Source organism: Erythrolamprus reginae, chromosome 2, assembly GCF_031021105.1.
Source record: "Erythrolamprus reginae isolate rEryReg1 chromosome 2, rEryReg1.hap1, whole genome shotgun sequence".
In the NCBI taxonomy this organism is placed as follows: domain Eukaryota; kingdom Metazoa; phylum Chordata; class Lepidosauria; order Squamata; family Dipsadidae; genus Erythrolamprus; species Erythrolamprus reginae.
In genome coordinates this window covers 320,684,613-320,698,272 of record NC_091951.1, presented here as the reverse complement: position 1 = coordinate 320,698,272, position 13,660 = coordinate 320,684,613, and the positions used below count along the sequence as shown (strand labels likewise).

Here is a 13,660-nt window from a genome sequence, read left to right as displayed (position 1 = left end):
TATGTACTCAGTACATGATAATAATAATAATAATAACAACAACAACAACAACAATAACAACAACAACAACAACAACAACAACAACAACAGAATTGGAAGGGACCTTGGAAGTCTTTTAGTCCAACCCCCTACCTAGGCAGGAGGTTTCAGACAGATGGTTATCCAACATTCTCTTAAAAACTTCCAGTGTTGGAGCATTCATGAATGAAGGCAAGTATATGTATCCTGGGATAATGTTGCAGGATCCAATCTGAGTCAGTCAGAAGTTGGAAGTTTGTTCTTCCAAGCTTTCAGACTCATGTTGGAGCCCATCCTTAAAGAACTTCTCAATCTCCAGGATGTGAGAACAGCTGAGTGCTCACATCCTGCAGATTAAGAAATTCCCTGAGGATGTACTCTTGCACGAGTCTGAAAACTTGGAAGAACAAACTTCTTGTCCCAGTGGCCGACTCAGATTGGATCCTGCAATTAGTGGTTGACTTAGTCTTCTTTTTTTCAATGAGAAGAAAGATCAGAAGACTCATTGAGCTCCAAGCTCTGAGCATCTTTCTTAGATCTCCAAGGCTATTTTAATATGTTAGTAGGTATTTTCAGTATCATCTATCTCCATATATATAAACAGAAAGGAATAAGTGTTTGGGTTTTTTTGCCACACTCTGGATCCCTACATCCAGCAAACAGACTAAATTAAATAATAAGACTACCATTGAATCTAATTTCTTGTATCCTGTAGATGTCAGTGTTGCAACACATGCATTTTATGAAAGAACTTAATCATTTTTAATATTCACTTAAATTTATGTTTAAAGCACATTAGAAACACATTGTCCCCATTTATATTTGTAATATCAATTCTTTTTTTCACTATTTTTTATCTTGTTATGCCTTTTGTCAGTTGAACAAATGTTCTCATTGCTAAAAAGTGACAAGTCGGAAAATATTTCACAAATATAATAGTTGGGTGAAATTCTGAGAAATATAAGCTAGAAGGGAAATCTGTTTTTTCAATAACATACACTAAGTGATACCTGTTATCTTGTTTTCAAATTATATGAAACTGTTAATAAATCATACAGACAAGAAAGAGCAAATAGTTTTTAGTAATGTTTTAGTAATGGAACTTTTAATCAGATTTCCTTTAACTATTGTTAAAATTTAAGATTTTCAACCACTATTCTTTGCATTTATTTGGAACATAATCAGCAAAAGTTGATTAAATCTCTTGAATTTATATATTTGGGTCCTAATATCCTCCTAAACACTCTTACATAAATGTGTTATATAAAGAAAGTTGTAAGCCCTCCCTCCCTCCCTAGTTCACCACCATCACAATTTTGAACAGTCATTGAATGAGGATTGTATTTTATAGTTAAAATATTATCTGTAACTTTCAATATTAACTATAAATTTCAATATTACTGTAAAATATTCTATAGTATTTTATTATTCTTGCTGATCATAGAAACTTCACTATAAAGTTTGCACGGTCATTTCTAATATAGGCTTTAATTTTCCAATAAACAGTGCTCTGTCAGAAGAAGAGAAATCTACTCTGCGTGCAGGACTTATTGCTAATTTCAATGAACCAGTTAATCAGGTTAGTTATTGTATGAAAATTGGATCTATTGATGCTTTTTTGAAACTATAGTTTTGTGGAAAAATATTTTTAAATTAAATGGGTTCGATCTTACATGTCAACTAAAGTCAAATCACAATGTACATTTATTTTAAAAAGGTTTATGTGTCATTTCTAGAGAGTATATAATCTGTAATCATCTGGGCTGTGGCAAGGAGCCCAGGAATAAAGGTAGTTGCATATGCACTTTTGTAATTAAAATGTGACATCAGTAAAGTGACCATTTGCCTTCATTTGTGACCATTGTTATAAAGGACTTTGATGATTTCAGATTTATTTAATTAATTAATTCCTTGGTTTTGCTCTTGAATTTTTCTTTGTAAAAGCATGAACAATTTTTAATCGTTATGAACAATTTAGACTTTTATTCAGGTTTTTCCTTTATGTTTTTTTTCTAAAACGATGATCACAGTAGATAAGGGTCTACAGAGCCCTACTCAGAATTCTTTGGCCGTTTTGGAATTAGCTGTTCTGAGAAGATGCTATGAAATATGCAAGAAATTTTGAGTATAACCATTTCAATCTCAAAATAATAATCTTGTGACACCTTAAAAATTATTGTTAGCACACACAAAAAATCACTAGCATGAAAGTGTGCCTCCACTTTTCACTCTGTATTTATAGTACAGTGATCCCCCGGTTATTGCGTCCCCAACCATTGCGAACAGGGTAATTTGCGATTTTTGAACCCGGAAGTCAAAACACCATCTACGCATGCGTGCCCTTTTTTTCTATGGGCACGCATGCGTAGATGGGGCCCGGCAGATCAGCTGCTGGGCGGCTTCCCTGGGTCTTCCCCCTCTTGCTGGCGGGAGGGTGAGCAGCGGGCATCAGCAAGGAGTTTCCCCACCGCCCACGCAAACTCCTCGCTGCCGCCCGCCCTTCGCCCGCCCACGCCGTTCATTCTCGGCGCTTTCGAGCTGAGTCCTGAAGCGAATTCGCTCCAGGACTCAGCTCGAAAGCGCCGAGAGCCAGCGGGGACAAGCCGTTCGCTGGCGCTGGCTCTCGGCGCTTTCGAGCTGAGTCCTGAAGCGAATTCGCTCCAGGACTCAGCTCGAAAGCGCCGAGAGCCAGCGGGGACAAGCCGTTCGCTGGCGCTGGCTCTCGGCGCTTTCGAGCTGAGTCCTGAAGCGAATTCGCTCCAGGACTCAGCTCGAAAGCGCCGAGAGCCAGCGGGGACAAGCCGTTCGCTGGCGCTGGCTCTCGGCGCTTTCGAGTTGAGTCCTGAGGCGAATTCGCTCCAGGACTCAGCTCGAAAGCGCCGAGAGCCAGCGGGGACAAGCCGTTCGCTGGCGCTGGCTCTCGGCGCTTTCGAGCTGAGTCCTGAAGCGAATTCGCTCCAGGACTCAGCTCGAAAGCGCCGAGAGCCAGCGCCAGCGAACGGCTTGTCCGCCGCCTGCCTGCCCGCTAGAGAGGAGCCGAAGATTGGGGGCAGCGCGGCTGTTTTAAAATGTCGCCGCCGGCATGGGGGGCTTGCCAGCACCCCCCGGACCCCCAACCCGGGTTTGGGGGGCTGCTAGGAAGCCCCCCATGCCGGCGGCGACGTTTTAAAACAGCCGCGCCGCCCCCAATCTTCGGCTCCTCGCTAGCGCTGTGGGAGTAAAAACACCATCTGCACATGCGCAGATGGTGTTTTTACTTCCGCAGCGCTACTTCGCGAAAACCCGCTCGTTGCGGGGGGTCCTGGAACGGAACCCTCGCAACGAGCGGGGGATCACTGTATATTGAAAATTTTGTGTTTTTTAAAAATACTCATAGTAGGGCTTTATTTTGAAAAAGATGGGCAAGGAAATTGCTTTATGTTTAATCATGTAATTGTTTTATGTTTAATCATCCAGACCATTGACTGGAAGGAAGTTTTCAGGGATTTGGTGCAAAAAAATTATAATTCTATTTGAAAAATATGAACATCTTGAAACTTTCACCAACTATACCAGTCCTATATTTTTTTGGGGCGGGGGGACACCCATATCACCACCCCCACACATATATACACACACACAAAGAAACTGCTCATTAAAATATTGTAGTAACATTTTCTTTCATCAAAGTTAATTCCATCAAAATTAATAGGACTTCATAAAAAGTAGATTTTCTGTTGCAAATACACTTTCCATAGAAATGTAGACTATCCTTCTCTGTCTTTCACTACATATGCAGCATATTTTCTAATTGTGTCTTATTTTTTCTTATTTTTGATATGTAGATCATAAATTTCACTATCAAAGTAAACATTAGAAAATATTTTAACTACATAGTGTTCATTTTATATATCCTCCCCTCAACGGTGGGCTGCAAGCTGGAACGCTAAATTGCGCTCGCCACTGCGGGTAGTAAGTTCTTGCGGGACCAGCACGATTTTGCTGCTGCACCTGTGAAGGTAGCAAAATCACACACGGAGCCGCAGGTAAAACCTGGCCAAAATACGGGTGCACTTTTGCTGCAGCAAAATCATGCTGGTCCCGCAAGAACTTAGGAGCTGCGGCGGCAAGCACAATTTAACGTTCCAGCTCGTAGCCCACCGCTGCCTCCCCTCCACCCCAACTGAATATAAGAAAATATATGACGTGGATGTACAAAAATATTTTAGAAAAATAGAATAATTTCAAATGCACTTGCAGCTGTGTTCAACAGTCATGGAAAATTAATTCATTATTTTGGGGAGAAACCTTTGAGAAAGAAAGTAATATTTTGTATAGACTAGCATGGAAAAATTAGTTAGATTGTTCCATACTACACTATTTTCTTTCTGAGTCTATTTGTTTTAACTGTTTTGTTTAGATCTTATAGCCTTAATCCTGTCTTTATTTTTTTCCCTGTAATATATAACACAGAGTTGTTGAATTTTAAATAAATGTGATACTGTTTTGGTTATAGCTCAGTATGCCTGATAGCTTAATATTGAGTATTTTGTTTGACTACCTTTCCAGATTGCCACACAAATTTCTGTATTGATTGCAAAAGTTGCTAGGCTGGATTGTCCTAGACAGTGGCCAGAACTTATTCCTATCCTTGTAGAATCTGTTAAAATTCAAGATGACCTTCGCCAACATAGAGCCTTACTTACCTTCTATCATGTTACAAAGACTTTAGCATCTAAACGGCTTGCTGCGGATAGAAAACTTTTCTATGATGTAAGTATAAAACTTTGCTTTATTGGATATATTGTTTCATTGCTAAAGATGAATATAATTCAAGAGTTGAATCATTTTGAGTTCAAGACCTCTCTCGGGAATAAAATGATTTGGCCCCTTGGGGTTACTTTTTACCTTGAACTGGTTCTGTTTCTAATTCCATTTAGCCATTTTAATCTGGAAATGTTTTTTGGTGAGGTGAGAGCAGCTTTGCTTCAAAATTGAAGAGTAATCCATATTATAATTCATATTAAAAACTTTTTACATATTGCTGCTTATTTTTTCTGTTCTTCAAGACAAATTAAAAACCTAGTGCAAAAATCTTCAAATTTAAAATATTTTTTAAAACTGATGAGGCACATTGACAAAATCTGTCATTCTGAGGATGACTCCATTTTTATTTTAGTTTGTTAGTTATTATTATTTATATGATGCTTATATCATCTAAAGGTGGCATTTAGAGATCACGATATGTTCCAGAGATATCAGTAACCCAGTAAATGATGATTTTTGAGATTAAGATTTTAGGTTGGTTTAAAAATCTTCCTTTTTGAGGGGAATGACAAATCTGGTTTCTTGGTTCAGGTAGTTTATATTAACTGGCACTTTAACTTTATGATTTATTTTAACTTGGCAAATATTTTTGGATGCCTGGAGAAAGGATACTGTGATGTGGCAGAGAGATTCAGATCAATTGTGACAACTACAGTATGAATAAAACCAATCCCTGCGTTCAGGCTTTGTGTAAGAGCTCATGTTGCTGTTTTGATGCTTGTATCCAGTTTAACTTTACTCATTAGTAAACTTGGACTCCTGATTACATTTATTTAAGAAATGAACAGCTTACTAAATAAGACTTGCTTTGGGTAAATATGCTTGTGTAGCCCAACAAACGGATCAAATTGCTAAGTTAAATTTTCTAAGTTTTTAACAACTGAACTATATTTAACTTATTAAAACCTATTGCATCTACATTTATTTTAAATATGAGTTTTAAAATTATATTTCTGCAGTTAGCTTCTGGAATTTATAGTTTTACCTGTTCCTTGTGGAATCATCATACAGATACATTCCTTCAACAGTTTTATATTAGAGATGAAACAACTATGAGCAATTCATTAGAAAGAGCTCTCTTATCATTGAAAGGTAATTGACAAAAATGTTATATTTAAAATATACTCTCACTGTGAAATACAGTCTTAGGTTTTCATCTTTAGCATAGGACATGCTATCCTGGGGGAGGAGATTAGTTTAAATAATTGTTCAATCTCTCAGGTTAAAAAAACATCTTCCATTTTTCTTAAATTATTGTTTGTTAATCAAAAATAATTCAAAATAGGAGCCCTGATGGTGCAGTGGTTAGAATGTAGTATTGAGGCAGTCCGTTGGGCTGGGGGAGAATGGCTTGAATTGGTGGATAGTCACTTAATGACCCATGATTCTCAGTTAACTGTGGCAATGGAGAGTGCTGTGATTAAAGTCACTTCGCGATGCAGCCATATGTTATCTTGCTTTGCAACCACATTGCTTCACAATGGAAATTCTGGTCCATTTATAAGTTGAGGACTATCTGTATAAATTTAAATGATAATAACTTTTTTTTTCAAGTGGTTTGAATGTTGTCAGACGTGGATAAATTTGTGAAAGAATTCTATACTTTTTTGTAATAACATTAAAAACTTCCTGAATAATTAAGATTAATGGATTTTATTTTTTTACTAGTTCTTTGTATATAAATTACAATACTAAAATTGTCCTTACAAATGTTAAAAGCTTTGAAGATATTGAGTATTGTTTATTACATGATGATCATATTCAGACCTTAAAGTTACCCTTCTAAAATGTTTCCTAATGTGGATAAGCAATATGTTTTGCTAAAATTCTTCTCTCAGAGGGAAACCTGAAGTTGGAGTTTGAATGAGAATACTAGCTTGTTTCCTTTCCTTGTTCACAATAAGACACAATTATAATGAACGCTTCATTACAAGCTGATAATTGGGATTTGATTATTAGAATTGTTTATTATTTATATAAATGTTGTGTACTATTGAATATTATATCAAAAGGCTAATGCATTTTATATTTGTAAGTATATCGAAGAAAATTAGAAGTTATCCTTTTCTTATTTTTTCCTTTTTCCTTATTTTTGGGACCTTTCCCTTCCTAATTTTTTCCTTTTAAATTATGTTTTGTTGTTGCTTTTTATTTATTTTTTATTTATTTATTTATGTATTTATTTATTTAGATTTGTATGCCGCCCCTCTCCGCAGACTCTTTATATTTTAATCCATGTAGAAATTCAGTAAAGTGTATTAAAAAATAAAACAAGGCTAATTAATAATTTGTGATGCATGGAATAAAACTGTTTTAACTTTTCAGTACTTCGCAAGTTGACAGTTCACGGGTTTGTGGAACCTCATAAAAACATAGAAGTGATGGTAAGTAAGTGCTTATATTTTCTAAATAAAGTAGATTTTCAAAAAATGGTAACATACTGTATATCCTTAGATGTCTAAAGTTGTGTTTGGGCATAATGATAACACCAAACTTATTTAAGAGCTTCTGTTTGTAGAAGAAAAGGAAGGGATCCTTCAGGCCTTTAAACAGTGTGCTAGGAATTGTGCTGCACAAGTAGACCAGGAAAGGAACAATATTCTTTGTGTAGTTGATAATTTTCTCTCCTTGTGAAATTAAAAATATTAGTTTGATAACAATTTCATTAAGGACTTAAAAAAAAGAGTATAGTACTAGCACCCTTTCCAACTAACACATTTATTAAAAAGACAAATTCCTGAGCCATAGTAATTTCATCAGATGTATTACATATAGAATGAGAGTCACTACTGCAGGTCATAAAGACATATGCTTTTAACAAGATGTGCTGGAAAAAGTTTTACCAGACTCTTGATTTGTTATTACCATAGATTAACAGCACTCTTCTTCCATGGTCTAGGAAGGGCTTCTGCACTCAGAAATTTGGATTGTAGTTTATGTACAGTTCATGGGCTTATATTTGTAAGAGATATAGACTTACTAGTTTGTTTGATTAGCTACAAAACAATATTGCCTTATTAGTGTATCTAAATTGGAATCAGTAGCATTCAAAATATTTGGAAGTGTTATGTTGGAGAAAAATGATTAGAATCAATATCTAAGTGATAATTTTAAGAATGATTTACCGTATATTTTCTTTGTTCAAGTTAACCTGTTCTTGTTCTCTTACCTATTGCTTTGGATGCTTTAGTGCAACAAATACGATTATTCTTTAAAGCAAATATAACACAATTTGCATCTTTTGTTTTTACCTCCTCAAGGGATTTCTTCATGCAGTATTTGTACGATTAAAACAATTTTTGGAATGCAGTAAGTATTTTAAGACTTTGGGATATAATTCTGTGCATGCATTTTGGGTATCATCCTGTTGATTTCAAAGATTTGAGTTTTTAGCAAATCTTTTTAGAATATTTTGAAACGTCTTGTTAAACTGTCTCTTAATGAGATACTTTATTATTGGAAACAATTGCTATATATACAGACCATTTAATTAAATAGTTTGTTTTCATGTTGTAAAAAAGACACAATAATTCAAATATGATCCTAACATATATTAAAATAAATATTGGATTTTTGTTTTGTTAAAGATAAGTGGATTTTATGTCCTTGTATTTATAGTATCTTGCCTTCCATTAATATCTGAGGAATGGCAGCTCTAAACCTTGAATTTGACTGAAAATTCACCCCTGGCAAATTAATTAATTAATTTGTTTGTTTGTTTGTTTGTTTATTTATTTATTTATTTTATTTGACTTCTATGTTGCCCAACCCCAAAGGACTCAGGACAGCTTACAACAATATAAAAATACAAATACAGTAAAAAAGAAGTCAAATATGGAAAATCTAAAACTATAAAGCCCAGTTAAAAACCCATAACTCAATCAATCCAGGCAATACACACACATCATTCAATATAATTTGGCCATGACGGATGTCAGTTTCATGGCCTGCCGGCAAAGCCAGGTCTTTGTGGCTTTCAGAAGGCCAGTAGGGTGGGAGCAATACGGACATTGGGGGGGAGTTGGTTCCATAGATCTGGGGCAGCCACAGAGAAGGCCCTCCCCCACGGTCCCCCCAACCTGCATTGCTTAGTTGACGGAACCCGGGGGACGACAACCCTGTGTGATCTTATTGGTAATTATTATTGATAATTATTATCTTATTATCTCTGGAATGTACAGTATGTGGCAGGAAACGGTCCCGTAGATAGTCTGGCCCTAAGCTTGAATTAAATAATGCAGATCATTTATTGATTTTATTTATGTATTTATCACATTTCCATATTGCCCATCTCTCCTCAGTGATTGTGGGCATGTTATAATAAAAACATAAAAAGTAATATAAAAGCATTAATAAAAACAAAGTTAAAACAGTTAAGAACAAAGTTAAAATTAAAGTAGTTAAAGGTAGAGGAGATCTCATGTCACTGACCATCCCCCATGGTCACCTACCACTCTTCAACCCACATTCTAATTGGCAATGCCAAGTTTTTGCACACTTTTGCAAGGCTGAAAGGAGGGGTCCCACCTCATCTCTGAGGGTATAGTGTGCAATGACAGAGAAGGCTTTCTTTCTGGATCCCTCCAGTCAAAACTCTTCAACTGAAAGGATTCCTCAATATACCCTCTGTGATTGACCTGATAGGCTGAGACATTGTGATTGGGGTGAGACAATTCCTCAGATAACCTGGTCCCATGCCATGAAGGACTTTAAATATGATAAGCAACACTTCAAATTGGTTATCCTATCAGAAATCATCCAAAAGTGTGACCATGTCATCCAAATGTGCTGTTTCTGTTTCATATCTGGGCCTGAAACCTCACTGGAAGAGGTCCAGATAATCCATCTCATCCAGAGTCCTAAGCAGGACTTTCTACTGCTTCTTCATTCCTAAATTATGGATTTTGCTATGGTATGGCATGGCATGGCATGGTATGGTATGGTATGGTATAGTATAGTATAGATAAATGGGATTTTTTTGGCAGTAGCTTTTAGCAAATATTGATTCATTTGTCATCGGTATTGATTGATATTTTTGTACTTATAAATTAATTTTATTTACCAGGTAAAAACATTGAAACAGATAATGCCTGTAGGGATCGGCTAGAAAAGATTATAATCCTTTTCACTAAAGTGGTAAGTTTCTATAGCTACCAATCTTTTGCAAATTTTAGCTAAATAAATTCTTAAGATTTTTAGCAATGTTTAATGTAACAACTATGCTATTATATTAATAATAATTAGTGTAAGTAGAAAATGCTGTCTAACAAAATGTGGTTTGCATAAATAAGTGTAACTTAGTTTCATTGAAGAGAAAATAATTGGAGAGTCATAGAATTAAAGTCTCCAATGAATTCATAATAAATAAAGTTTGTGAATTTCCTTGCAGGTTCCCATATTCTGTATTTACCCCAAGACTAATATTAGAAATACCTTACTAAAGTCTTGCTTTCTTGTCTTGTTTAGCTGTGTGAGTGCTGATATTTGCCGAGAGGCTAAGTGCAAACAATACTGATAGACTTAGATCTACATTATGGATTTCATAAATTCTGGTCCAAACCTTCAATGTGGGCTTCTCCAGACTTCTTTGGAATTACTTTTTCTTATCATCCAAACCAATTAAGGAAGAGAAACTGCAGATTCAGCAACCCACATGCTGCCTGATTTAAAAGTTGTATATGCCACTCAACAAAGAATACTCAGGCTTTTACATTATTTTCTTCATAATCTGGAAATAGAATACATATAAAACCATCCTTGATTTAAAATGGTGAATCTTTGTATAAGCTGCTTTGTATAAGCTTTGGAATTATTTCATTTAATAATTCTGATAAAAGTTAATAAACAATTAAATTTTAAATGCCAAATATGCCTGCTGTATTTTAAAATTTGTTTGTTATTCTGAAAGTTACCCGTATTACTTTGACCTCTTATTATTATTATATTAATCTTAACATTTTTGGAATATTATTCTCATGTACACATTTCAACTTTTAGCTTTTAGATTTCTTGGATCAACATCCATTTTCATTCACGTCTCTAATTCAGAGATCATTGGAATTTTCTGTAAGCCAAGTTTTCACAGAGGCTGGCGAAGGAGTTGTTTTTGAGCGTTTCATTGTCCAATGCATGAATCTGATTAAGATGATTGTCAAAAATACTGCTTACAAGCCATCCAAAAATATAGAAGGTAATTTTTTTACTTCAGTGGTATTAATAATTGCTTAGTCCTTTCCAATATATTGATAAAATACATATTTTCTTCCTGTGAACTATTTTACTGCAGATAGCAGGGCTGAAACTCTTGAAGCTCATAAAATAAAGGCATCATTCTTTACTTATCCAACATTAATGGAGATATGCAGGCGGCTAGTTACTCAGTACTTCTTGTTAACTGAGGAAGAACTAACCATGTGGGAAGAGGACCCTGAAGGCTTTAGTAAGATTACTTATTCTTTCAATTTAATTTTACTTCAGTGAATAGCATTCTGGTTTTCTAAGTACCTGAAAATAATATAAATACCAAACGCTGTGTATTGATACATAATTATAATTTCCATAAGTATTTTGTATGTAAAATGATGTTAGTATGAATTTTATATGTGTATTCAAGAAAATGTGACACCTAAGGATAAATATTGAATACTTAAATAAAACTTTAATGTATTTTTGCCTTGTTACAGTTGTTGAAGAAACAGGAGGTGATTCTTGGAAATACAGTATTCGGGTGAGTCCATGGCATTTAATTTAAATTAAAACCTTTTTTAAATATGAAAATTAACCAGTGAAAACTTTCTAACTGCATGTTAAAGATAACATCAGGAGAGTGGACTTTGTGTATAACAATCAATCACTTAGTAATTGCTGAAGTTATAGGGGACATCCCTAGAGCTACCTGTGATTTTTGAAGTTCAAAATCCCCTCCCCCATGGTCAGGTAATCACATTTTGGAAACTTGGTCACTGGCTTTATGACCATTTGCAGCACCCTACGATCACATGACTACATTTTTTTCCAGTTTCCAATGTTTACTTTTGCTTTCCAGCAAAAAATGCCCAGTGGATATAACAGATGCATGTAATGATTGCAGAACTCACTTAATGACCACCTCAAAAAGTTGTAAAATTGGATGCAGTCACATGGTTACCCACTTAATCACCCCCACTTTCTGACCACCATGATTTCAGGCTCAATTATATTTGTAAGTTTAGGATTGCCTGTAATCCAAAGACTGTACAATGTCTGTCAAGCGTGTGTGTGTGTGTGTGTGTGCGGGTTGTTTGTTTATATTATTATTATTATTATTATTATTATTATTATTATTATTATTATTATTATTATTATTAATTAGATTTGTATGCCGCCCCTCTCCGAAGACTCGGAGCGGCTCTACTCAGAGCGGTTTACTTTTTATATAGTATGGCACTTCTTCACGAATGTTTCTAATTTGAATGAACCCTTGTTTATAAATTACTTTTGGAGTAAATTGCTTCACACTAAGCAACAATAATATATATTTTACATAATATTCATAATTATAATGTCTGTAAGTTATAGAACTAATCTAACCACTTCATGTCCTTGTTAGGTCTCTTAGTACCTAAGCTAATTTGCTATAATGTTTTTTGCTTTCTAAAATAAACCATTTTAATTCATTTTCAGCCATGTACAGAAGTGCTTTTCATTGATATTTTTCATGAATATAATCAAACGCTTACTCCAGTTCTTCTAGAAATGGTTCACTCCCTACAAGGTATTTTTTAAAAATATGTTTAATAGTATACGCTACTCGATTATATAATTTTCATTAAGTAATGTAAATATTTTACCAGATCATGTTGAACTCTAATTAAGATTACTAAAACTATAGGAGCTAATATAATTCTAGGATATTTATTGGCAGATTAAATGAACTTTTAACATTAAATTCATTGGGTGTAGTTAAATGTTATGAATAGGATTAGAATTGAGATGGAAAATTTGTTTTGTTTTTGTTGAATAAATTATTAAAGATTATTCATTCCCAGTTGTCCTGCCTGGTTGAAAGACCTCTTAAAGTCTAAGTTTATAGTATGTTGGGATTTTTATTATACAGTAGTTGAAACAACATAAGCTCAGATCAGCAACTCTTCATCTGTGTTTCCAACCTGCTAAAAGCTGTAATATTGTTGCTTTGATTTTCCTGGGAAATATTGTTTTTTTTACCGAAGCAGAATTTTTTTATTAAATGGAAACCATTCCAAATTCATATTTACAAGTAGTCCTCACTTAATAGTAATTGTGACCAGCAACTCTGTTGCTAAGCAATAACGGTTGTAAAGCACAATGCCATGTGAACATGTTGATTTACAAAGGCATTTCCAGTTGCCATGGCTGTTAGGCATGGTATCGTATGATTACTGTTTCTGATCTGCTGGCAGGACTTGACTTTGCTTATTAAAAGCTAACAGTGACGGTTGCAAATAATGATCATGTGACTGTGAGGTACTGCAACCGTTGTAATTGTGAGCCAGTTTCCAAGTGTCTGAATTATGATTTCCTGACTATGGGATGGTGTAAAAGCTGCAACTATGAGGTTTGGTTGTAAGTCTCTATGTCCAGCACCATCATAATTTCAAACTGTCACTGCAGAAGTGGTCGCTAAATGAGGACTTCCTGTACTTTGTAATAAAGTTTACTTAACTTGATTTCTCTCACTTTGGGATGAAATATGCCGATTCTATACACTTTAGAGAGGGCTGTAAAGCACTGTGGAGTGGTATATACCATATTTTTCGGACTATAAGATGCACTGGAGTGCAATTTGGAGTTCCTTGGTTTTGAATGTTGATTAAGA

The 13,660-nt window shown here is 35.0% G+C and overlaps 1 protein-coding gene across 1 annotated transcript in view; it reads left to right on the top strand.

The window, feature by feature from the left end:
- IPO11 (importin 11) overlaps positions 1 to 13,660 on the top strand; it is a 69,162-nt gene that overhangs the window by 6,390 nt on the left and 49,112 nt on the right. Inside the window, 10 exon segments of the mRNA XM_070736907.1 lie at positions 1,525 to 1,597; positions 4,567 to 4,770; positions 5,784 to 5,916; positions 7,150 to 7,208; positions 8,085 to 8,133; positions 9,890 to 9,960; positions 10,822 to 11,014; positions 11,111 to 11,263; positions 11,508 to 11,551; positions 12,487 to 12,577. Of these exon segments, the coding sequence (XP_070593008.1) occupies positions 1,525 to 1,597; positions 4,567 to 4,770; positions 5,784 to 5,916; positions 7,150 to 7,208; positions 8,085 to 8,133; positions 9,890 to 9,960; positions 10,822 to 11,014; positions 11,111 to 11,263; positions 11,508 to 11,551; positions 12,487 to 12,577 (1,070 nt within the window).